The sequence below is a fragment of the Misgurnus anguillicaudatus genome, chromosome 9 (assembly GCF_027580225.2).
Source record: "Misgurnus anguillicaudatus chromosome 9, ASM2758022v2, whole genome shotgun sequence".
Taxonomy (NCBI): domain Eukaryota; kingdom Metazoa; phylum Chordata; class Actinopteri; order Cypriniformes; family Cobitidae; genus Misgurnus; species Misgurnus anguillicaudatus.
In genome coordinates this window covers 9,293,131-9,318,922 of record NC_073345.2, presented here as the reverse complement: position 1 = coordinate 9,318,922, position 25,792 = coordinate 9,293,131, and the positions used below count along the sequence as shown (strand labels likewise).

The 25,792-nt window shown below is 40.1% G+C and overlaps 1 protein-coding gene across 1 annotated transcript; it reads right to left on the bottom strand.

Moving 5' to 3' along the window:
• Positions 1–1,306: 1,306 nt before the first annotated feature.
• LOC129423921 (multidrug and toxin extrusion protein 1) lies at positions 1,307–23,886 on the bottom strand. Its single transcript, XM_055180459.2, is given in 17 exon segments — positions 1,307–1,810; positions 1,891–1,969; positions 3,427–3,521; positions 3,629–3,761; positions 3,896–3,965; positions 9,143–9,218; positions 9,330–9,438; positions 9,950–10,017; positions 10,081–10,194; positions 11,836–11,933; positions 12,022–12,119; positions 12,195–12,239; positions 12,473–12,515; positions 19,756–19,904; positions 20,004–20,072; positions 20,150–20,251; positions 23,290–23,886. Coding segments are annotated over 17 exon segments (1,743 nt in total). The 5' UTR covers positions 23,461–23,886; the 3' UTR covers positions 1,307–1,586.
• Positions 23,887–25,792: the final 1,906 nt, after the last annotated feature.

Genomic DNA, 25,792 nt, shown 5'->3' with positions numbered 1-25,792 from the left:
ACATTTAGTTTAACTTGAAAAACATCATATTCATACGAAACTTACTTTTATCCAATAAACTGAGATGAGTTTTGCATAAAATAGATTTTATCTAGACGTGCGGCAAGCGCACTCAAAAAACAACAACAACCGCGTTGAAACGAAACTCGTGTTAACAGGTGAGCGCTTACCGTAGGTTCCCACTAGCCATGTTTGAGATGTCAAATTCGCGTCTACCGCATCTAGTTTGCTGCTTGAACATTTTTTGTTAACTCGCTTTGCGCTCATGAAATTATAGTCATCGAGACATTCGCACGGAAATTCGCTTCATGGGAGGGGCTTTTGCGACTCCGCTCACTTCCTGTAATCACATCACTACTAGAGCAAGCTCCTGATTGGCAGAAAAACGCGCCGCGTTAACCAAAGTTCAAATTTTTCAACTCGCATGTTTCCCGCGGCAACGCAATTCGTGCCATTCGCATGAAAGAGGTGAAATCGCATCTACCGATTTCCAGACCTCCAGACGCGTGTCAACGCATCTTCACATTGACTTAACATTGAAATTACTCGTGCTTGACGCCTCTACCGCGGCTGGTGTGAACGCAGCATTAGATGCGGCACGTCATGTGTTTTCCATGCAGATGTTAATGAAGCCTAATGCTATAATTCTTCCAAGTGGTTGGGACTCAATGGCTTCATTAATAACAAGATATTCTGATCGACTCAAAACCACCATGGGAAGAACATTACATTAGCTTTTGAACAAAATTATTGGTGTTATGTTAAAATTTCCATCAGAAATGGCCGAACATTGCAAAAAAAATGAAAATGTACATTCTTTTTTGTGTGTTTCTTAGACATCAATGGTTATACCCATTTTCACCAGATATGAGGCAACAAAAAAAGTTGTATGCCTGCCCCACTAGTTGGCCTCATAATTGAACAACACCTTTGACATCAAGTAAGCCCTATGATCATACAACTGTTTCTTTGCAAAACTAAAGTGTATAGTCATGAAACTAGCTAGATATAACACAGTCATGACCTGAATTACATGCACGATTTTGTCATAGCACCACCTAGTGGTTAGCTGTTATACCCACTTGAGTATAATCATTGGTGAATTGCAATTCAACCGTTGCAAGAGCTATATCTCTGTATCAAAACACCGTGGAGACATGGGGGTTCAGCTCTTTTGTCTCATTAACACTATTCTAACATTTTGTTGAAAAGGTTTAATGTGACACCCACAGCAGGTAAAGCAGGTATGAACATTTGTACATAGAGCTGTGACAGACTGTGGGAGACAGAGAGAGACAGACACACATTCAACTTTAAACTTCTATTATTACATTTAGTGTTGAGAACTGCTAATAGCCATAATAAAGATAATGTCTTTTAAACATTTAAGACAAAGCAGATACCTAGTCACTCTTGGACTCAGTATCTCGTGGTTTGGATGATAGATCTATTTTCCCCAGCTGGGGAAACAGGCCAACAGGAGAATGAGAATCCCTCTCTGTAGTATCACACCAACCCAGATAAATGTATTTTAACCTGCTGGGTTGTTGCTTATAGTAATAATACTAATAAAAGCCCCGCATCCTTTATGCATTCAGGACCTTATTAAACACAATTCCTCCGGCGAGTATAAGCAGCATAAAGAAAACAGAAAGTCCTCGACGGACCACCAGCTGTTTGGTGGTTAAGACCTCTCCAACTGTGACCAATGCAACAACCTCTATTGATCCTCTCTCTTTACTAACAGCTTCCAGATCTGTGTTTGAATCTGATGGACATCCTTCAGTGCGCTGTGGCACCTGTGATACTTCTGTAAAGAGACCAAATTCAAACTTTTTACTTAAAAACAACACAGACGACAGACCATCATCAGTAATATACAGGTGATACCTTTTGTGAAGCCCCTGCTTTTTATTGTGTAAGATTTATTTTTGGTTTCAGGATCTTGTACACCTGCTCTGACCAAAGCCTGAGAATCACAAGATAAAATTGTAAGAACATTTGTGACCCGTGCTGGCAAAATGAATCGGAATGAGCATATTTCCAAGTCATACAATTTAATTATACAAAAATGATATTTTGACATTCTCTATAAAACTTGATGTATGATTTGTTGGAATGACAAAAATTACAGACCTACACCTGTTTGAAGTTGATAGAGTCAGCAAAGTCAACGCTTTTTGAAGGTTTAAAAACAAAATCAGGCATCCATACCTTAAATTGCTGGTAAAACTAATAGATTTGGCACACACAAAGTCAAAAACGATATCTATAGCTGGGGTGGCAAATGTCGGTTCTGGAGAGGTGCAGTCCTGCAGAGTTTAACTCCAACCCTAAATAAACCTCTTTTACTTTTAGCGTCTCTTTTATCATAAACGGTTAAACGCATGTGCAGCAGCCACATATTTTGACAAGACACATGATGCACTGGTTCACATTACACAACAAACACACATAAAAAAGCAACACACGACACTCCGAACACATCTTGAATTTGCGCCCCTCGGAAGAGCAGTCACCAGCCACCACTGGTTACACATTAGATATTTTACCCCAACAGTCAATGTTACATTCAATTAAGACAGTGGTTCTCAACTCCAGTCATCACCCCCCTTCCAGAATGTTTTATATGTCGTCTTATAGAAAGCACCTAATTCCACTCATCAGGTTCCTGCCAAAATGTTTGAAACATGGAGTTGAGAACCACTGACTTAAGACAATAGTCTATATCTGTATGAATTCTTGTTAAAACAGATTTTTAAAACTGTCAGTCAGCACGAGGAAGATCATTTTCATGTCTTAAGGGGGTGTGCACACAAAGGCGTTTTTTCAGCGGAACGCTTTGGTTGCTATGAAATCTCTGCTTTAATTATCAGTCATTGAACAATGCACCGGTTGGTTGCTGTGATATCTGTCCTGCCTCTCCTTCACTGTGATTGGATGGCAGAGTTGAGAAGTGACATTGACGAGCTGAGCGTTTCACCCAAAGTTAAACGTTTTACAACTCTTGGCGCTCAGCTCTGAAAACAAACGCTGGTGTTAATGCTTTGGTGTGCACAAACCTTATGGCTCTTAATAACTCTTAACATCAATCAGGTGCTGAACTTTTTCTCTCTCAATTACACTTTAAATATTAAGTAAGTGCTGCACTTTATTTTCGCAATCCTGCATGTTTTAAGACCGAAACCAAAATGTCAGACACGCATGTGGTTGGACACACATCTACAGGTTAAGCATTTAGGACGGTACACCTCTCAAAAACTTACAAATAAAGATAATTTTAGATGTTTAATGACTATTTGGAACCTAGGGATCGCTAAACGAGGGTTTAATGTAGTTACAATTTTGACCAAAATTGACATTTTGCCAGCACAGATCACATTTGCTAACGCAAAATCATGACCTGTATGAGGAAGTATGATGCACCTCTTGAGTTGCTTTCTTCCAGTCCATTTTCCAAATGAGGATGATGAAGAACAAAGATTGCAGGAAAGCACAAACAAAAAACCCATCCCACAGACCTTAAGAATAAGAGAATTCATGAAGCAGGGATTAATGATGATCTGCATGTCTCTCAGTTACAGAGCTTTCAATATTGAAATAAATGTCAAGCAAGCCACAGTCTTACCAATAATTCCCATGTTGACAGCAAACATAAGGGAGACTCCTATTGGTAATCCAATCAAATAATATCCAACAATGTTACACAGAGCACCAATCAGTTGCTTTCCAGCACCACACAAAATCCCACTGCTTATAACCTACAAGCAAAACACATTAACAAATATCAAAAAGAGTAAGGGAGAAACATGAAGGGTTTTAGAAACTTCTCAAATATTCCAGAAAATACTTTTGTGAGTTTTATATGTGGTAAACAGAACATTGATGATCTTACTGAAATGGCATCGAATAGATGAACAAAGCCATACATGACCATGACCTGTGAAACTCTGAGCACAATGTCCCTAAGATGAGAGATGATATTTTTGTAAGTGCACATAATGCAGACAGAAGTTAAATTCTTTTTACCTTTCTGTCCTCCACTCGATGTTGTGTCAATGACGACAATAGGGGTGTGCTCTTAAGAGCAAATCCAATCTTATACATGTATAAAATGCCAATGAAATTGTAAAAATCGTATTTGCATGCCAGTCTCCCCTCCCCAGGTGTATAAAAGGAGATGGGGTTGCACCTTCATTCACTCTTGTTCTTTGGAGCTTGCTGGTCTGATCTCATCTCTACAGTTAAAAAATGAATCTTTTATACGGTTTCCATAACACCATACCCTGGGCACTTCAGCAGTAGGTCAGAGTTTTGTAAAAGGGCAAGTTTCCTTAAGCCCGGGATACACTGCACGATTATTGGCTGTCCCAGACGAAAGATTGCCATCGTGAAACTATCGTCGCAATTTCTGTGATTGTGGCTCTCCATCGGTGGTCCTATGTCGTACAGTGAGAGAGGTTCAAAGACGGCCGTTTTCCCGATCTTAAGTCCAAGATAGCCTACGATAGTTTTCTGACAGTGTCAGAAATTCGGCATGATCACCGCACAGTTTGTTTGCTGCTACGACCAGCGCGCCGGTATTTGTTTACCACGAGCGCATGCGGGTGCGAAGCTTCCGTGTCATCATCGTACAGTCTACATGCCTCTCGTACCCGAGTTTAAACGATACATGTCGCACAGTGTGATAAGGTAATGATCTTATAAGAGGACAAAAATCGTGCAGTGTATTCCGGGCTTTACAGAGTGAACATCATTGTACCCTTGGAAGTGGCAGGTTTCTCTCTCCTGCTGTCGGGCACGATTGCGGTCTTGGCTGTCTGGGACGCCAGCGTGACGAGGCAGCGTTTGTGAAGGGGACATGTCCTCATTGCGAGAACATGTCTATTTAAACAAAGGGGTCATGGCTGTCATCTTTTCTTGTGAAGCCAGCAGCCACTGCAACTGATTCCCATGCTGGCGGGTCAGCTGTTTGTTCAGCGTCTGTCAATTTGGTGAGCAGTGCGGGTGATATGGCAACCAGTTTGAGTGATTCGTTACCAGCTAAATACCTGCAACCCGTTTGCCCCCCACCCTACACATTTCCCCCTGTCTGCTCAGAGCAGGATGTGGCGTTTTTGCCCTTGTGCAGGCTCACGGTCACTGTTCCAGGCAGAGCAGAGAATAAGTTATCTTTTGCAGCATCAGAGGGTGACCTCCTGCTGTCTGATCCATTCCTGCCATGCCCCCAGCCAGGTCCCGTTGCCCACATGGTCAATAAAAGAACATTTCCATTTGTCCTCCCTGGGCAATATTTCTCTTCTCTTTCAGGCACAGCACGACTCAAACACCCGATGGTCGACGGCTTTGTCTTTCTCCTCTGGTGACGCCTTCTCAGGTAAGTCGAGCTGTGGTGGGGAACGCATGCCTTCCCCCCTCATTCCATGCTCTGGCCACGACCCCCAGGCACTACAAAACAAATTGTTCCTCTCATGCCTCTTGCACGGTGTTTGGCAAGCATGGTTGTCACTGCCCAGCCCTTTGCGTTGGCTATTGCGAATGATCCGTCTTTCTATGCAAAACAGATGCCCCCCATGTTGTCTTTGGGCTTTTACAGCCCATACTTTATAGTGCCGAAGAAGGGAAGGGGGCTGCGTCCCATCTTGGACTTGCGTGCGTTGAACAAATACATTCATTGCATGCCATTTAGAATGTTAACTCAGAGATGCATCCCGGCTGAGGTTTGTTACCAGGATTGCTTCGTGGCCATCAACACGTACTTTTAAATCTCTATCCTCCCTCGACACAGACCCTTTCTACGGTTTGCTTTCCCTTTCGGTCTGTCCCTGAAGGCTCACTCCACCAGAGGCATCGCCTCCTCCTGGGCCCTGGCACAAGGCGCCACCCTAACAGACATCTGTAGAGCTGCGGGTTGGGCGACGCCTAATACTTTGGCTACACACAGAGGGGTGGTTTCCCAGACAGCGACTAGCTTAACACAGGAATAGGCCTTAGTTTAAATAGGAAATGTAATTAGTTTTAACAAACATGCCTTACTAAAACATTACTTGTGTGCACTTTGAGTAAAAAAAGGCCACTGATGTATTTTAAGATGTGTCTATGCAAGTGGTTTTCAGTTTGGACAGCTCTTACATTTATTTTAGTCTAGGACTAGTCTAATACCTGTACTGGAAACCGCCCCAGAGATTGTAAAACCATGCAAGTGTCAGCTGGTGTTCTCCAAAGAAAACAATGTTTAGTGTTTTTAATGCATGCTCTATTATAAGGTATGTACTGACTTGCACGTTGTTCAAGACAAATTTCCCAGCGATGGGACTAATAAAGTATAAAGTAAAGTCCGATGGCTGGCCAGGTGTCTCATCCTCTCTCATCCATACTATGCCAATACTGTGACTATGTCCAGTCTTTTTCTCCACTCTCCAATTTGGGAAAGTGATCCCCCAGTGGTATGTTTGCTGCAGTGCTTCTCCCTGTTGTGAGATCTAAAAAATTTTTGGTCATTTTTTCCCCAGACAGTTAGACCATTGCCTATTTTCATATGATTTTTTGGGGGAAGGTATGGTTTCCGTAGTGCCTTCTTTTTCTTATGGAAAAACCTGGCAATTACCAGTATTCTATCAGTACCCTGGGGTTGGGCCAATTTTATTTGCTATAAACACCCCGCTGGTGTTACTGGTTAGGGGTATGCTCTTCCTCCTCGGACGAAGACCCCCTACACATTATTGGAAGGTTGTGATGTCATTTAGCATTGGCACGTTGACTTGCCTGTGCCCGCTTCATGAACGTTAAAACGGGGAGCAAGGCTGTGGTGCTTCAAATAAGGACCTGTACTGTCATCATCAACACAATGTTGAGTGGACAACATAAAGGGAACATCTCGGTTACGACTGTAACCACGGTTCCCTGATGGAGGGAACAAGAAGTTGTCTCCTCCGTGCCACAACCCTGCCCCACTCCGCTGACATGAGCCATATCCTCCTCAGATACAAGAAAATGAACGGTGCAACAGCGTCTCCCCCTACACATGCAAGCATGGGTGGAGACTGGCATGCAAATACCACCCGCACAACTTCAAATGGCATTTTATATACACATGTCAGACTGGATTGGTTCTCAAGAGCACAGCCCTACTGTTGTCATCAACACAACATCTTGTTCCCTCCCAGATGTTACCTCTCAGATCACCAGATGTTTACTGTAGCAATGTGACATTATTTAAAAACATAAGGTCATAAATCAAGACAGTATTTAGTTTACATGTCATTTATACAAAATCCTGATTATCAGCTTTACCTTTGAAATCCTGCCTGGTTAAAGCAACACTATGTAGTTTTTTACCTTTAAATAATGTCTCTAAAATTATTTCAATGATAGAACAACTTCAGAGGTGGAAAGTAACGAATTACATTTACTCACGTTACTGTAATTAAGTAGTTTTTTTGTGTATTTTTACTTTTTTGAGTAGTTTTTAAAATCTGTACTTTTACTTTTACTTAAAGGCGGAGTCCACGATGTTTGAAAGCCAATGTTGATATTTGAAATCACCCAAACAAACACGCCCCTACCCCAATAGAATCTGGCCTTTCTGTTGATAGACCCGCCCCACACATACGCAACTCAGCATTTGATTTGATTTAATTGGCTAAAAGTGTGTTTTGGTAGTCGGCCCGTCTCCTTTTCCAACGGGTTTTTCAAACATCGTGGACTCCGCCTTTAAGTATGTTTTATTTAAAGTATTGTACTTCGCTACATTTTAAATCATATCCGTTACTGAGTAAAAAAATATTTTAAAAAGCAAAGTGATAAAGACGCGAAACGGATGTAAATGGTCGGGGCCCGTGGAACGCGCAAAAAGAACCATGGAGACGGACGAGACAGGCGCGCGCTAATGCAGACCCGCCTCAGTTCAAATCGTATGAAAGAAACCCCTGGTCATATTTAAGCGACCACTTTCCACTGACGCGAAGTGAGTGTTTCATTTCTATGAAAGGTAGGATTCATGCTCTTAAGTACGAAATTGCACGACGCGTTTTTAATACCATGCGCATTATCTTCCGAGGTCTAGCAGTTTCGCGTCAAGTCAAACACAACTTCAAAACGTCTTCGAGAATGCGCAGGTCATTAGACATTGCAGAGAGAGAGAGAGAGAGAGAGAGAGAGAAGAATAAATGTCATCAGGTACCCAGGTCAGGGAAGTAAGAAGATAATAAACGTGTCAAATGTATATAGACATGGCACTCATCTCATTATATGCTCATTTAAACTAGATATATAGTTTAATAAAATAATGTATGTTACCAGCAATACATCAATTACAACCTTATATTACTATAGTGATTGTATTTACAAGCTGCTGACAACCTTCAAAAGTGCATAACTCACATGTAAAAATCATTAAACAATTCCATAAATGTTTCTTACTTTAAAAAAGCATTTTATTTTATTAACTTTTTGTTATTGCACTTTAATTGTAAAGATGTTCCTACAATTAAAAACAACTAGTTTGAGATTTATATTCCCTTGTCGTTTCTTAACTATACTAGAATCCTCCACCTCTCCCCGCTGTAAAAAAAAAAGTAACTTTTACTCTGAGTAAAGTTAAAATGACTTACTTTTTACTTTTACTGGAGTAGATTTTTAGACAAGTAACTTTACTTTTACTTGAGTACAATATTTTAGTACTTTTTCCACCTCTGAACAACTTTTAACTGGACAAATTGTACTGTTGCTGCAACCTGAGCAGCCTCCTAGCTGCTACAAGCACACTCTGAAAGTGGCGGTGGAGGGTAGAGCACACAGCCCCGCCCCTCCCCCTGCCTGGCACTGTTGCGCTTTTCAACCACATGGGGGAGCTGTAAGTAATTTTTACATGGAAACTACATAGCGTTGCTTTAAGGACATATTACACAGTACATGTTTTAAATAAAAAATCTTTATATATATACACAGTAATTTAGGATGGGGGTTCCTCATATAAGTTGTATTATTTTTCGGAGTCTTTGCCATCATAAAACCCCTGCTCTATAGTATAAAAGAAAATAGTGCTAAATAATCACAGTATAGGGGCTTTCAATCCTAGGGAACCATGACTAGGAAACAGTGAACCACCTTTAGTAGAGTGTAGATCTTTTGGTGTCCTTACCTGTCTGTGCTAAAGATGTATCCTATAATATTACTGGTAGCTCCAATGACAGTCGCAATCACACAGGAAACAAGTACTACAGATTAGAACATAAATGTTTTTAATACCATATTGATTATAGATTCTGTTTGGTGTATACAAACACTTGATCAGCACCAACTCTGAATATAATGACATTACCACATACATCCACAGACTAATGAGACTTTGGCTGAAAGTTTGGCTTTTTCTGTGTTTCCAGCTCCGAGTGCATTTCCAACTCTCACATTGGTGGCCACTGCAAACCCCAGAGGAACCTCAAGGTAGACAGCAAGTTACTCAATGATGAAAATTTAAATTACTAGATGATTCCATTTGATTTTAGTGGCTCATATGAAAAATTGCATTATCTTTATCAATGTTAAAGAGTGGTTTAAATTAGCCCAGTGGTTGCCGAGATTGTGCTGTAGGTGGGGGGGTGGGGGTGGGGGTAAGTGTTTAACATTTTATAAAATACATAAATTTATCATAAATTCTTTGCAATTCAACCTTAAAATAAGGCTACTAAGCAATAGCAGTACATTGAATTATTTAATAGGTTTTGTTTAATTAAAATTTTAAGTAAGAAATTGTTTTATGTTATACATTTTCTTTGGGGGGGCACGAAGCTATGCACATTTCACAACAGGGGAAGCACCATCAGATTTTGCTAAATGTTTAGGGATAGGCAATTAAAGCACAGTCTAAACCTCTTCTCTGGTTTAAGTTTATGGTCAATGGCCCATAAACACACTTAGAGGGTTAGGAAAATAACATTGGTAGTTTTACCATGTATATGATGCAGGCCAATTCATAGACAACAGACTGGGCTCCCAGCTCAGCCTCACTGATAAGTCCTACAGAAAACTCAAATTAATATCAATATAAATATATAAATCCAAAAGAAATACTTTTCAAACCTGCCAGGAATCCACCAATCTCATAGGACCACCACTTCACACAAAGCATGATCATGCTGGGAAGGGCCAGGCGAAAGAAAGCCCCCCATTCTTGCAGACAGTCACGAGACCAACCTAAAAATGTGTGGGAGACATGAAACAAAACTGTGTAAAACACTATCCAACTCTATTGTATCTATTTAATGGTGCGTTCCCACCAGATAAGTTCACTCAGTTTGAGCTATATAAGCCCCTCCCATGACGCAAATTTACGTGTGAATGTCTTGAATTTCACACGCTGATGTGAACGCACAGTAAGGCTATAGTCTACAGCAGTGGTCTCAAACATAGGCCCTGTCCCAATATCCGCACTTCCGCCCTTGTGCCCCTCAATGTGCGTTCTCGCCAAAGGGTACAAGACCGTAGGGTGTCACGATTATCTAATGGTGTTCTCCAGGGATGATCATAAGTGCACTTAATTCCCTTTCGCAAGTTCGCATCAGACCGCACTTTGCTATAGGCTATTACCCAGAATGCTTGTAGTGTCATGAGGTTTCGAACAGCTAACCAATGAGGGAGCAAAACGGTTGCTAGGGTCAGCACGGGAAAACTCAGAACTAAGGAAAACATTTAAAATGTTTATTTCACAAAGATTAGTTTAATGAGGAATTTCATACTCCTAAAATAATTGAGTTTAATTGCTTACTTCAGTAATATGTCATGAAACACATAAGTAGTAGTGATAATATTAGCTAACATTTGACTTTACAATACATTACTTGTGAAATTACTACAGCTCGAAAATGCTCTGAGTGTGAGTCAAGCCGGCATTCGATCCGCCATGTGAGATGAACGCTCCGAAAGCCCGGGCACACTTCAGCACCCTCTGCGTCCATCTCTGTCATGCGAACGCATGTGTGCGGGAGACAGAACCGGGTACGTAGAGTGAAGCACCCGCATAATGGGCCTATTGGGAGATTAGGGAATGATATTTACTCACTGCACCGCCTTCATAAACTAGCTGGTCTCTGTTGCAACAGCAAATAACATCTTCTATAGTCTTAACACATCACTCATTTTTTTAGTATATCGCGTTAATGATTAAGGTGATAAAAAAGATGAATGGACGGATAACCTCATGAGCAGGGTAGAATAATTCATTTCAAAGCTTGTCATTTTATTCTTAAGACAAACATTTAAGATGTTCTTATGTAAATATTTGAGAATATTAAGAAGTGTTCGAGAATTGCACTTAGGAACTTCTTATTTATCTAAAGAACTTTTTTATTTTTGTTTTAAGAATGTTTTCGTGAATATAGCCCCAGATCACGACAGAAGTGACGTAGATTGTGACGTGTGCAAAACTGTCCCAGTTCTGCTCTTCACAGCTTCGGGCCCTTGCACACTTACTCTGCTAAGTGCACTTTCAACAAGTGTCCACTTCGACCTTAGGGTTTAGTGTGAATATTGGGACAGGGCCATAGTGCCCATACCTGCACAGAGTCAGTGAGCTGCCTGCCAAAGCACATTATATTAGTTCATATAGCCTCAATTTTATAATTTAATTATTACATATCTTTTATATTAGCTTGGGTTCTTTTATGCATGTTAACATTTAAAATAATGGTGAAACATATCAACAAAGTAAAATAAATTCGTAAAACAAAAAGTTGAATCTGGAGGGCTACTTTTTTGTGGAACTTGCTCACAAAAAGGTTGGAGACCCCTGGCCTACAGACTTCATAACATAAAAAATTTGTACACATGACTGCTCACCATCCCACGTGGCTTTATGCAGACCTCTCCAGCGGATGTAGATGTGTAGGAACACAGCTAATGTATACTGGGATATTGTGTTGGCTGCAGCAGATCCTCTGCGAATAGTCATGAAGATATTGAAGAAATAAGAGATAATAAAAACTCTTTCTCCAGTATTTGAAAATGTATTGAACAGCTGCTTACGCTACACCAAGATCAAGCAGATGAATGATAATTTAATTTATTAAAACGTTGATGACATTCCCAACTGCTCCTGTGATCACCTGAGGCCAAATAATACCCTAAACAAAAAACATAATTCCTCAAAACTTATTTGAATAAAAAAAACTAGAAAAATATTTAACAAGGAGGATTACCTGATTCTGAAGATACCTTGCCTGCAACTGATACATAAATGAGGCCTGGAGAAATTAACAAAATAACATTTTAATTTGCATTTTACCTTAAAAATATAGAGGTTTTCTCTACCATTTTTTACAACATTTAAAAAAGGAGGTTGCTATTAAAATTGATCATATTGCAAATTTAAAGGATTGTTCAAGCTTATAGTTTGTTTTTGGTGTACAGACAAGGAAGTTGAATAATTATGGAAATTGTTTTTGATACAATTAGCTGAAAATGTTAAGAAACTCACAGGCAGAGCTGGTATGAATATATTTACATAGCGTTGTGACAGACTGTTGAGAGAGAAATAGAGAGAAGACAACCAGTTAACAAAAAATCAGTGACACTGACAGTAAATCCAAATGACCATCACAATTTAAAACGGTATGACTTCATGTTAAATACACTGTAGTAAAATGCCAGTCAAGATAATACTTAACAAAATGGTGTTTTGGCCTGACTGCTTTACTTTTCAAGTCTTTTTTTGAGTCCAATTTGCTTCTATTGTATAGAAGCAGTGCACACATTTCATTTTTGTGTGTTTAACAGAGAAAGTAAGTCAGACCTGTAAAGCATCAAGATGATTAATGGTGATTATAAAACGGCTCGTTCTGGTTCTTCATTCTGATTGGTTGAAACGCGTTCTAAGCCGTGATCACAAGTATCACTGCGCCACTGTTGCTGCGTACTGATTTATGAAAATAAACATCACAGTCTTTAATCATATTTTAATTTTTCTACCTTTGCACAATTATGGCAATATCCAGATAAATGTCAATAAATATTGTTGAGTCATTTCGTCAATAAAGAGAAAACGTTCTCAGAGTTGTTTTGTCTATTTGATATTTCCGCTATTATCCACTAGATGGCAATCTTACCCAACTTAAACACTGACGCATTCACTCGACACAACAACATTGAATCTGATCTCTTACTGAGTTCTTCACAAAAATGGAATTATCTCCGCTTTTAGCTGAAAATTTGAGAGGTGATAACTGATAAGAGAACAAATGAAGGTTGGATGAAACGTTTTTTTTAATTGTTTTTGAAAAGCTATACTGTTTTCAACTAACATGAAACAGCAAGCTAAACTCATTCCTTCAAAAGTTTTTCCTCCAATGAACAGGCAATGTCTTGTACTTGGCAGGTGCTTTTAATGAGGAAAAGGTAAAACTGAAATAACAAACACATAACAAAATAAAGGTAAGTATTTTGTGTATTACCATTAATTAATAAATAATGTATTTTTCCCCTTTACAGGTTACACTTTCAATATGTCTTCATTAAGATACAGGTGAGTAAACACATAAATAAATTCAGCACAAACAAATAATATATTGCTCCTAAATTAGGTCTTAAGTTATTAAATTAAATATACTCACTGACGATACCCCAGGACTGAACAAAAAGAAGGATGGATAGAGATGGCAGTAACTACAACATGTGCTTCTTTAACATGGCCGTAACTCCAGCACAACAGGAAATGATCTCATCAACAAGAAATCTCATTTTCAAAATAAAAGGCGCACCTTCAAAATAAAAGTGCTCTACAATAAACAGTCTCTTGGAACTTCTTAATTACACCACACTCCCCGCCTGGCATCTGTAGAATGCCATATATACTTAATTCTAAACAACCTCTGACTCCAAAAGAAGAACGACCTCAGAGATCGGTCTCAGATAAGTCCTGGGGGGATGGTGGGAGGTCATCTTTACTTCCACCTTCCTAACTAGCCCATCGTTACTCTGAAAGGCCTTTGCTATTACTCCCATTGACCATTCATGTCTTCTTGCTTGTTTGTCCTTTATTAGCACTATGTCTCCATCCTTGAGATTTGGCTTCTTGGTATGCCACTTTTGTCTGCTCTGAAGTGTATTCAAGTACTCCAGCCTCCATCTTGCCCAGAACGTGTCTGCCAACGCCTGAACTTTCTTCCATTCACATTTCAATAGATTGGTATCCGTGAAGTTCCCAGGAGGAATTGGTGGAGTCCCAATCTTCTGTGTAAGCAGCATTGCTGGAGTAAGTATCAGAGGCGCTTCCGGGTCTGAGGAGACTGGTATCAATGGCCTGGAGTTAATTATGGCCATTACCTCTGCCATCAATGTACACAGGACTTCATGGGTAATCTTTGACCTCCCTTCTTGAAGCAGCATTGAATCCAGGATACGCCGTGCTGTTCCTATCATTCGCTCCCAACTGCCTCCCATTTTAGATGCATGCGGGGGGTTAAAGACCCATGTGCATTTTTGACTGAGTAGATATGCATTGACACTGTCCTCTTGAGCGTCTGTGGCAAGCTTCAATTCAATTGTAGCACCAACAATATTCGTCCCGCGGTCTGATCTAATCTGCTTTGCTGGTCCCCTGATCGAGAAAAACCTGCGGAGAGCGTTTATGCAACTTGAAGCAGACGTTGACTCAATCACCTCCACATGGACAGCTCTTGTGGACATACAAGTGAACAATATCGCCCACCTTTTGCTGTTGGCACTTCCACCTCTGGTCCGGCGTGCCATGACTTCCCAAGGCCCAAATACATCCAGGCATACATAGGTAAATGGAGGCTCTTGCTGCAGGCGCTCTGGGGGGAGGTCCGCCATCTGCTGCTGTTCCAACCTGCCACGCAATTTTCTGCATGTCACACATTTGTAGATAAGGCTGCTGATGGCTCGTTTTGCTCCCACTATCCATAGGCCACTTCCACGCACAGCCCCTTCTGTGAAGTGCCTTCCCTGGTGTTTGACATGTTCATGGTGATGGCGAATAAGTGACACAGCAAGATGATGCTTGCCAGGGATAAGGATGGGATGAGTCTCATCTGCCGTCAGGTTTGTATGGATGATGCGTCCTCCTACACGTAGCAGACCCTCTTTGTCCCTCACAGGATGCAACTTCTTTAGAGGACTATTCCCAGGTAAATCTTGTTTCCTTTCAAGGCATGTCATCTCTTCTGCGTAAACTTCACACTGCACACTCTTTATGATGATGTGTTCCGCCTTGATTAATTCAGCACTTGTAATGCCTTTCTTGCAGTAATGCCATCCAACACATTCTGCGTCATGTGCTGGTTTGCGGAGGCTTTGTGCCACATGTAACAGTCGAGCTACAGCTCCTCAACCCATAAGATGCCACAGCAGGTGATGGGGAGTTTCCAAACACGTGGACCCTCATCCGGTATTCCACCACTTCACTTTCAGGGTTGTTGTCCTTAAACCACAGAAAGCGCAGAACATCTCGATGCTCTTCCTGGACCAGAAAGCAATAAAACATTTGCCTAACGTCAGCAGTTATGGCAACAGGTTCCTTCCTGAACCTAAGAAGAACTCCCAGAAGACCGTTGTTGAGATTGGGCCCCTGAAGCAGGACCTCATTGAGTGAAACACCCTCAAAGCGAGCACTTGAGTCAAAAACAACCCTGATTTTACCGGGCTTGTGCGGGTGGTAGACTCCAAAAATGGGAAGGTACCACACCTCCCTTCCCTCTAATGGTGGTGCCAACTCTGCATAGTTGCTATCCAAGATCCCTTGCATGAACTCCAGGAAGTCTTCCTTCATGCTGGGTCTCTTCTGGAAAGCTCGCTGCAATGACATAAACCGTTGGTGTGCCTGCTGTCTATTGTTAGGGAGCTGCTTCCTTGGGTTTCGAAAGGGCAAGGGTGCCACCCAGCTGCCGCTTTCATCCCTAACAAACCCCTTATCCATTAGCTGTAGAAAGGTCAAATCATCGATTGAAGGTGCTAACTGATTGTCCCTTTCAGTCCTTTGGAAGACTGTTGCACCAAGGAGGTCCTCTTGTTGATCTAGAGAATGAGGCCAAGATAGAGAACTGTTCTGCTGAAGGGTCTGGCTGAAATCCTCCTTAATTTTGACAAGGTTCTCACAAGGACGCATATAACTGGGACGGCCATTGTCCATGATACATGTTTTAAATGTATTTACTTCTGTAGGGGTGTGGGCTCCACCCAGGCAGACGTCACCGACAATGACCCACCCAAGATCGTGCTTCTGGGCAAATGGAGCGTCGTCTGGGCCATTATACTGCCGACGCACCTTGTGGACCTGGAGAATGTCCCTTCCTAACAGGAGCAAAATGTCTGCTGTGTCATCTAGAGCAGGTATTTGGTTAGCCATAGCTCGCATGTGGCTGTGTTGGTAAGCTGCTTCTGGGGTTGGGATTTCTGTTCGGCTGTTTGGCACATTATTACACTCTATTAGAGTTGGAAGGGCGATACTTAGCTCTTCTGTGAGTGGTTCAACCATGTAACCATGAGCTCTTCTACCAGTCACCTTGACAACTCCCGCACATGTAGTCAGGATGTATGGTATTCGTGGTCCCTGTATCTGAAAGGTGTCAAAGAATTCTGTCTTGGCCAACGAGACGTTACTCTGATCATCTAAAATCACGTACATCCTTTTACTCTCCTCTGGATGACCTTGAGGATAGACATTAACCAGACATATTTTTGAGCACGACTTTCCTTTGAAGTCCTTACCACAAACTTGTGTACACATTCGTTTGGCCACTAGGATTTGTTCATCATTCGGTGTGGTGACTGACTCCCCGCCATGAACCTCGGAAGGGCTCTGCTCTTTGAAACCCTTTTGATCCTTGTAAGAGGTTAGCTCCTTTGACCCTCTTGGAGCAGGACCAAAGTGCAGTGCAGCCACATGACGTTCACTTCCGCACTCTGCGCATTTGATTGGAGCACCACAATCCTTGGCCTGGTGGGAGACTGAAGCACAGCAGCGAAAACACACTCCCTTATCCCTGAGGAATTTCTTTCTTTCATCCAAGAGCATAGCTCGAAAGCTCTTGCACTTCTTAAGCGCGTGCGGTTTTTTATGTATGGGACATAATGTGTTCACATCTTCGGTTTGGTTCCCCTCCCTATCCATAGTTGTTTCCCTGTTTTCCACACTTGTCTTATGTACAGACACACGATTCTTGTAATTGAGATTCCCCATTCTCTCCTTTTTCAGAGCGGGTGCAACTGTATTGGTCACATAAAAACTTGGATCATTTCTTGCCCTGGCTTGTCTCCTTAGGGAAATGTACCTTGTGATCTTCCTTATATTTTGATCCAAATGTCATCCATTTATCCTGTAAATGAAAGGGTAGTTTTTCTACGATGGGACTTACTCCTCTCGCCGTGTCCAGATAGGCTAACCCTTGGAGATAACCATCTTCCTTCGCAGCTTCAAGTTCGCACAGTAAATCCGCAAGTTCTCGAAGTCTGTAGTTATCACGGTTGCCTACTCTTGGGAAGTTGTCCAGTTTTGCAAACAAAGCCTTCTCTATGGCTTCTGGAGCACCATAAAGTTCATCCAGTCTTTCCCAAATGAGGTTCAGACCCACCAATGGTTGGCGGACATTGGCAGCTTTCATCCTGCGAGCTTGATGACTCGATTCGGGACCTAGCCATTTTATGAGAAGGTCAATTTGTTCGTGAGCAGAAAGTTCAAGTCCTTTCACAACACTTGTAAATGTTGACTTCCAGCCAAGGAAGTTTCCTGGCTGATCATCAAATTTGGTCAAACCCCCTGAAACTAGCTGGCTTCTTATTAAGAACTTAGCTAAGTCTGATGTGTTGCTATTTAAACCCTGGCCAGGAGAGGGATTAGGAGCATAGTGGCTGAACATTTTCTGCTGTTTTTTTATCTGAAGTATTAACTTGTTGCCTTCCTTCTACTTTGATTTCTTGATGTAAGCTTTGAAAGTGCTGACTGGAACGCTGCTGGCTATGTAATTTAGGAGTATGTTGGTAGCCGTCAGGCTGATATGATTCAGAGTGATGGAGATGTGCCTGATGTGGGGACGAGTGTTTTGGCATCTCACAATCTCCATAAGGGTGTTGAGGTTTATGACTGAGAGACTCAAATGCATGGCAAAGGGAGCCGCGCTCTTCATCCAATGTTAATAAGGCGGATGGCCCCTGTTGGTTTATATAAAACGGCTCATCTGGGTTAGAATCATCTTTTTGTGAATGCCTTGCCACATATTCACTCACTTTGTCTTGTGGACTTTGCGATGGTAAAGACTCAAAGTCCTGCCGGCTCCCGTGAGAGCTTAATTCGCTGGCAGCATTTTCCATAGCAATGGCCTTTGCAATTGCAGCTTCTGCTTCTTGCTTAAGCGCATCTAATTCTGCTTCTAGACGAGCCTTTTCGATTTTGATCTTCATTTCCTTTCTGATGAAAGAGGCTCTGGCTTTCGCTGCCTCAGCCTCTGCCCGTGCTGTAGCAGCTGCCACGTTGACTATGGATCTTTGAGAGCGTAAAGATCGACGTGCACTAGATGACGAGTGTGATTTTGCATCAGCAATCTTTGTATTGTCTTGTGTTTTTGGGGTCTCATTCATTGAAACTTGAGACAGAGGTTCCTTCTCTGAAACCATCTTCTTCTCAGAGGACGTCATTTTACTATACTGTTCTCAACTAACATGAAACAGCAAGCTAAACTCATTCCTTCAAAAGTTTTTCCTCCAATGAACAGGCAATGTGTTGTACTTGGCAGGTGCTTTTAATGAAGAAAAGGTAAAACTGAAATAACAAACACATAACAAAATAAAGGTAAGTATTTTGTGTATTACCATTAATTAATAAATAATGTATTTTTCCCCTTTACAGGTTACACTTTCAATATGTCTTCATTAAGATACAGGTGAGTAAACACATAAATAAATTCAGCACAAACAAATAATATATTGCTCCTAAATTAGGTCTTAAGTTATTAAATTAAATATACTCACTGACGATACCCCAGGACTGAACAAAAAGAAGGATGGATAGAGATGGCAGTAACTACAACATGTGCTTCTTTAACATGGCCGTAACTCCAGCACAACAGGAAATGATCTCATCAACAAGAAATCTCATTTTCAAAATAAAAGGCGCACCTTCAAAATAAAAGTGCTCTACAATAAACAGTCTCTTGGAACTTCTTAATTACACCACAAAAGCGGATGGACTGTTCTTTCATTTGATATTTTATGTTTATTTAAAGAAGATAATTTTTCTGTAAGGCATTAAACTAAAACTGGGTGGTAACTTAAAAAAAAAACGCTGACGTGGAAAGCGTTAAGCATGCTTCCAAGCATATTTGATCATCACTTCAACAGCTGCACGATATAAATGATAATGTATACAATAGATGAATGTTGATTTATGCAAATAAACACCACAGTCTTAAATCATATTTTCTTTGTGTCTTTGCTGCGTCTATGTTGGTTGGGAACTGCGCTTTGTTGCAGCCACACTTGTTTCTGAGGAACTACTTTGTTTGGCGGAAGAGTAATATTTGTACTAATATAATTACAACTTATTTTTGTTTTATTTTGTGAAACCCTGCTATGCATATGATGTAACCGTTTTATGAACGCAATAAACCCCCGCAAAGCAGTGGGGTTACAGCTTCGCGTCGTGCCTAACAACGCCCCTTAGCTGTTATAAAATGCACTGGTAACCCACTGTTTCTCGGGGTTTATTGCTTTATTGAATGACAACTCTTTCTTTAACATAACATACTGTACCTGGCCACTCTTGGACTCTGTTTGACAGCCAGTAGTATCGGCTCTGTATTTATGAACAGAGCCCAGCAGGGAAAACAGGCCAACAGAAGGATGAGGATCCCTCTCTGTAGTATCACACCAACCCGCTTTAGATTATTACTGCCAAACGTCTGCAATGAAAGAAGAGACATCCTTAACATCTGCACCTTGACATCCATGAGAAGAAACAGCATTAACATAAAACAGTAACTCAATATTCTCTCTCATACCTGTGAGATGAGTGTATCACACGCAGAAGCCAAACCAGAACCAATAGAGATCCCAGTCACATTAATAACCTGTGAGAAAAAGATAGTTGCAAGTGCAAACTGGTGTTGGATATTTATGTATATCCAGTACAGAGACACAAACTTACAGCAGTGGCAAGAGCAACACCAGCCAGTTCAGTTTTCCCCAAGTGTCCACAGAACACAGTACTGACGAAACCGATAAGAAAGATCATCACCTGAGATAGAAACTAAACACAAAGAGGAAAAACATAATTATAAGGTAACACTTCCAGCCTCGTTACAGCCTATGATGTAGGGCTGCTCGTCGATTATGAGAAAAATCATAATCACAGTCATTTTGAGAAAAAAATATCACGATTACTTAACACTATACTCAGTGACTTTGAAAACATGCATCTATTTAACTTTTTTATTAAAGGGGACAAATTATGAAAATCTGACTTTTTCCATGTTTAAGTGCTATAATTGGGTTCCCCAGTGCATCAACCTAGAAAATGTGAAAAAGATCAACCCAGTAACTTAGTTTTGGTAAACCATTTTCTGCAAGCATGTGAAAAAATAGGTCATTGTAATTTGGCTCCTATTGTGATGTCAGAATAAGGTAATACCGCCCCCTTTATCTGCACTATCCAACCACAGCACAACCATTTAGTGCAAAGAGAAAGAGAGAGAGAAAAAATAATTGACAGCACAATTGAGTTTCAATTGCAACAAACCACCATCATTGTGATCAGTGTTTGCACTTCATCCGCTCATTTGCATTTTAAATGACACACCCAAAACGGCACACTTTTGCTCAGACCTAGATTAAGACTTAGTTTACATCTTTAAAAAAATCTCATAATATGTCCCCTTTAAGTAAGTGTTGCAATATATGCTACACATGTCAAAGCAGTATAGTGCCTTCGAAGTGCCTTATACAAACACATCGGTCCAGTAGCACGAAATTTATATTTTAAATCACAATTGTTTTACCTCGATTATCTTGTTGTTGTTGTTGTTGTTGTTTTATTATTGATTACGCAGAACACACAGAAAAAGAAATGCCGAAGTGGTTCAACGACCGAGGACTCGGAGCTTCTTAGAGGGAGTAATTAATATTTCTAAAAAAGAACTGTCTGATGATCAAATTGGAGTTTTGTTTAAAGAATTATCAATTCAACAAGTGGTGTTAATTATTTTGGTCTAAAGGCTGACTTATTGAAATATTTTCGGCAGATGAAATTACGATACTTTTTCCAAAATCTGTGTCTGGTTCATCTAGTAGCCTACACCTTTTAGACTCAAGAGTACTTACATGTGTCCAATCATACTATTCACTCCTTTTGTCAGTTGCTTGAACAATATGTCATGAATACTTAGGGACCAGTCACACCAAAAGCGCTTTAAACGCTTGCAAACGCAAGGCGCGACGCACTGCCTTTTTAAAAAAAAGAGCAGTGCGACGCGGCTTTTCATATTGCTAAGCAACCACCGAGTCAGCTGTCTTGTCAATCAAATATTGAAGCGTGAGCGCTCTTTTGCTGTTAACTGTCATATTAGCAGAAACTTTAAAAAGAGGCCCGCCTCTCCCCTCATTCGATTGGACAATGGAAAGACAAGAATGACCCCTTAGGGGCCAGTCACACCAAAAGCGTTTATGGCAGTTGCATGCGCCTTTTTTGAATGATATTCTATGGGCAGGGCGCGTTTGCGCGCTGTTTATGCGCGCTGAGCGCCTTGCGGTTTTTTGCCGCCTGCCGCGCACGCGTTTTTGAAGGAGAGCGGAGAAGCGCCCGACGTCATTCTTGTCTTTCCATTGTCCAATCGAATGAGGGGAGAGGCGGGCCTTACGTTGAGGTGAGGGAAGTTTACAGTTGCTTTGAAGAACCGGACACCACTCGCTCACTCTCTCCTGCGTGTTTGTGCACCTCTCACCCTCAAACAAGGTCAGAGCAAGCGTCCTCTTTTTAAAGTTTCTGCTAATATGACAGTTAACAGCAAAAGAGCGCACGCTTCAATATTTGATTGACAAGACAGCTGACTCGGTGGTTGCTTAGCAATATGAAAATCCGCGTTGCACTGCTCTTTTTTTAAAAAGGCAGTGCGTCGCGCCTTGCGTTTCGAAGCGTTTAAAGCGCGGTTGGTGTGACTGGCCCCTTACTCTTCTAGCAAAATATGTCTCAACAGTCAATCATTGAATGAACAAAAAGCTTTGATTGAATTAATGAATGATCCGAAAATTATTATAAAGCCAGCAGATAGAGGATACTGTATTGTAGTTCAAGATACGACCAAATACCAGCACGAAACTCTCTCACAATTACAAATCTCAAGGATTTATAAGAAAATGCCTAATAACCCTATATCATCCTGATGTACTTTCCTTTTAATAAAATGCAAAAACACAGGGTTGAATATCCTAGTCAAAGTTTACTCAAACTTATTCTCCCCTGCACGGGGCGATGTAGCCTACCACAGAGTTTCTGATTGATATGGCATCATATATTTTGAAATGTAATAATTTCCATTTTGATAAAGATTTTTTTCTTCAGACAAGTGGTACGGAAATGGATTCGATTTTGCCCCCAATTATGCAAACTTGCTTATTGGCTTTTTTGAACATTGTCATATTTAAATCTGAAAAAAAAACTATGTTCAAGTATCATTAAATGGCAAAGGAACGTTGATGACATGTTTTGTTTTTGGGAGATCACAATGAGGTTCGTGAATTTGTCAATTCTAAATAATTTTGTTGATGATTTGAAATTTTCCTTGGAGGTCAATTCTTCTAGACATTATCTTGATATGTGGGCGCAAAAGCATAACATAACATGAGTTTGTGCTCTGTGTAAATGTTATGTATATTTAATTATATATATACACACACACATGTAAACGTTTCTTAAATACATACATGAATGTGTGTGTATTTATATATACAATTACACACAGCACAAACTCAAATGTTATGCAAAAAAAATACTTTTATTTTGTATGAGATAAATCTAGATTAATCTATGCCCAGCACTACAATAGAAACTGATCGCAATAGGTTGTTGCTTGCGAAGATATTTTGGTACTTTTTTAGCAAGCAAATGTGCGGGCTTTTCTTTGTGTGCATCAAAAAGTTTTAAAAAAACGATTAATTGCACAGCCCTGGTATGATGTTGATCTAAACACTCACATTTATTAGAACTAATGTTCAAATTGTATTCAATTTAGTGGTTTAATTAAACAGTGGTGTTAATAAAACACAGATTTAACATACTTGAAAAAGACTTACCACAGGTCCAGTCAGTTTCAACAGCTCTACAATCTCTTCTTTATGATTCACTGGTAAAAGTCTACGCAGTTTCTCTCTGCAGTAATCACATATATTTGAAGTCCACTTTGACTCCACATTCATTTCTCTTGACTCTTCATTTCCCACAGTTACTGTGTTTACACCAGCCATTTTATATTTTGATTGATGGCAGTACCCGGCGAATACCTTTCAAATGAACTATAAAGGGAATAAACCTTAAAAAGTACCTTTAAGGTCAATTACAGAAAGTTTCAGTAGATTTTAAGGGAAGATACTTGTCTAATGATTTTTGTCAGTTGTTTAGCACTTGTAAATAGGAAGTCTCTGCATTTTAGGGCTGCACGATAAACCACCTGCAGTAAATGCCGCTCCACCTGATAGCAGCTGATGGCCATTTAATAATTAAGGGAGCGTCTGTAAAGCCGCGGTCACAGCACTTTTCTGCTGCGTCCGAAAGCTTACGCCTGAAATACACCGCAAGCGTTTGTGGTGTGTTACGGCTCCGATGTGACTTTGTTTCATCTTCTAATCTACGCGGTGCCAATTCTCACACGAGAAGCGGATCAGAAGAGCAGCAGTAGAACCGCGTCATCACATTCAACGCAGCGCACGTCAAAAATAGACTAGGCGCAGTGCCGGTGTTGTGTCGAACTCAGTTCCCCCTATGTTTCCCTTTAGTGTAGTGCTTTTATAGCGTTTTCATCACGTTACATTTAGAAAGATTAAAGATTTGAATTGGTCATACTAAAAAGGCATAATATCATGTATTTTATAATACAATTTATTAAATATTTCATACATTTGACAGTTTTCTATTAGGGTATTTCCTTTAAAATATAGCCTGTCTTTTTCTTTTTTCCTTTACTGGTTGTTTTAAAAATGTAATGTTTGCATACATAATTAAATAAATATTATACATATAATATGATTCATACTGTAAAAATAATTGACTTACCATTAAGAACAATACAGATACATTACAGAAATGCACACATATACATCTCAGTAGCCATTAAAACTTTAAATATATAAATAATAAAACCTATAACGTGATAAAAACGCCATAAAAACACTACACTGAAGGGAAAAATAGGGGGAACATAGGGGGAACAGACTTCGACACAACACCTGTCCTAGATGCTGGGTGGTCCTAAGTAAACCTTTGTGAGGGGCCCTCCGTCAGTGCACTCATAAAACCAATTCAATGTTGCTGTTAGTTAGTTGTTAACTAACCACATATAGTGTATTATTTTACAGCTGTAGCCTATATTATTCCCATATGCACATTACTTTGAAACCCTGACTGATAAACTTGCTGATTATAACATGAAACATGTATTTGCTGTAAAGTTGTTTTGATTTAAAATGTGTTGTGAGAAGTAAAAAAAAACCTAATTTAAATTAATTTAATTAATCAAATTAAATATAAATACAGTAAAATAACCATTTAAAACGTTACCCAAATAAAGAAACTGAAAGAGAACAACATTAAAGTGCATAAATGTGGTTACCTTTATTTACTGACATAAATTACTGAAAATTACCTATAAAGGGCAAACGAAACAATTTGGAAATCTGTTCTGGAGTTAGCCTAGGTTTTGCTGCAAGTCTAGCATGGAAACTATGGACCAATTTTGCCCCTTAAATAGGGAACCATCACAGAACGGGGAGGATGCAGCAAGACATTAAATCTCGCAAAATCTTGCGAGACTTCAGAATAAGTATGGCGGATTATATGCAGGAAGAAATTTCAATGATAATGTTTGGAATGATTTTCATAGAAAATTCAAGGGGAAAAAAGAAAAGGGTTTGGGTGAAGTCATGGAGACAGCGGGAAGATGAGGTGTTTCTCAATGTCAAGGATACTTCCTTTGCAGGTCTGGTTCTTCCAAGTCACTTCCTTCAGAGGCTAGGCGAGGCTCCTCTTTAGCATTCGGAGAACACGTAAATGGAACAGGCTAGCAAGTGCACGTCATTGCGCCATTATGTTATTTAGCTAAGCCCTACCCACACCCAAGCTCCACCCCCCCCCCCCCCCATTACACTGAAAAAAAAAATCCTTTCAATTTACGTAATTTTAATGTGTACATCGGTCCCACATGATCCGATTGTTTGAAACCAAAATAATTTTCTCAAATTAATTTTTATGTGTTAGACCAAAACACTTTAATTACTTTAAGTAGTCTAATAGAAATATGTTGACTCAAAGTGCTATTTCTCTTTATTATAACACATTTATTTTGTAATGTTTAAGTAATTTTATTATGTAAGGGGACTAGATTTTCATCTCTAATTCCAACATGCTTTTTTAATGCTTATATTATGGGATTATGTAACTCTAAAGCAATTTCATTATGTCTCTGGCACCAGAATAATCATCCATAATTATCCAAATGTTATTTATTTTTTTTTAAATACAAAATACATTTGCATTGGCATAAAAAGCAAAGAGTTTTGTACAAATGTTTAGTGATATTGAGGC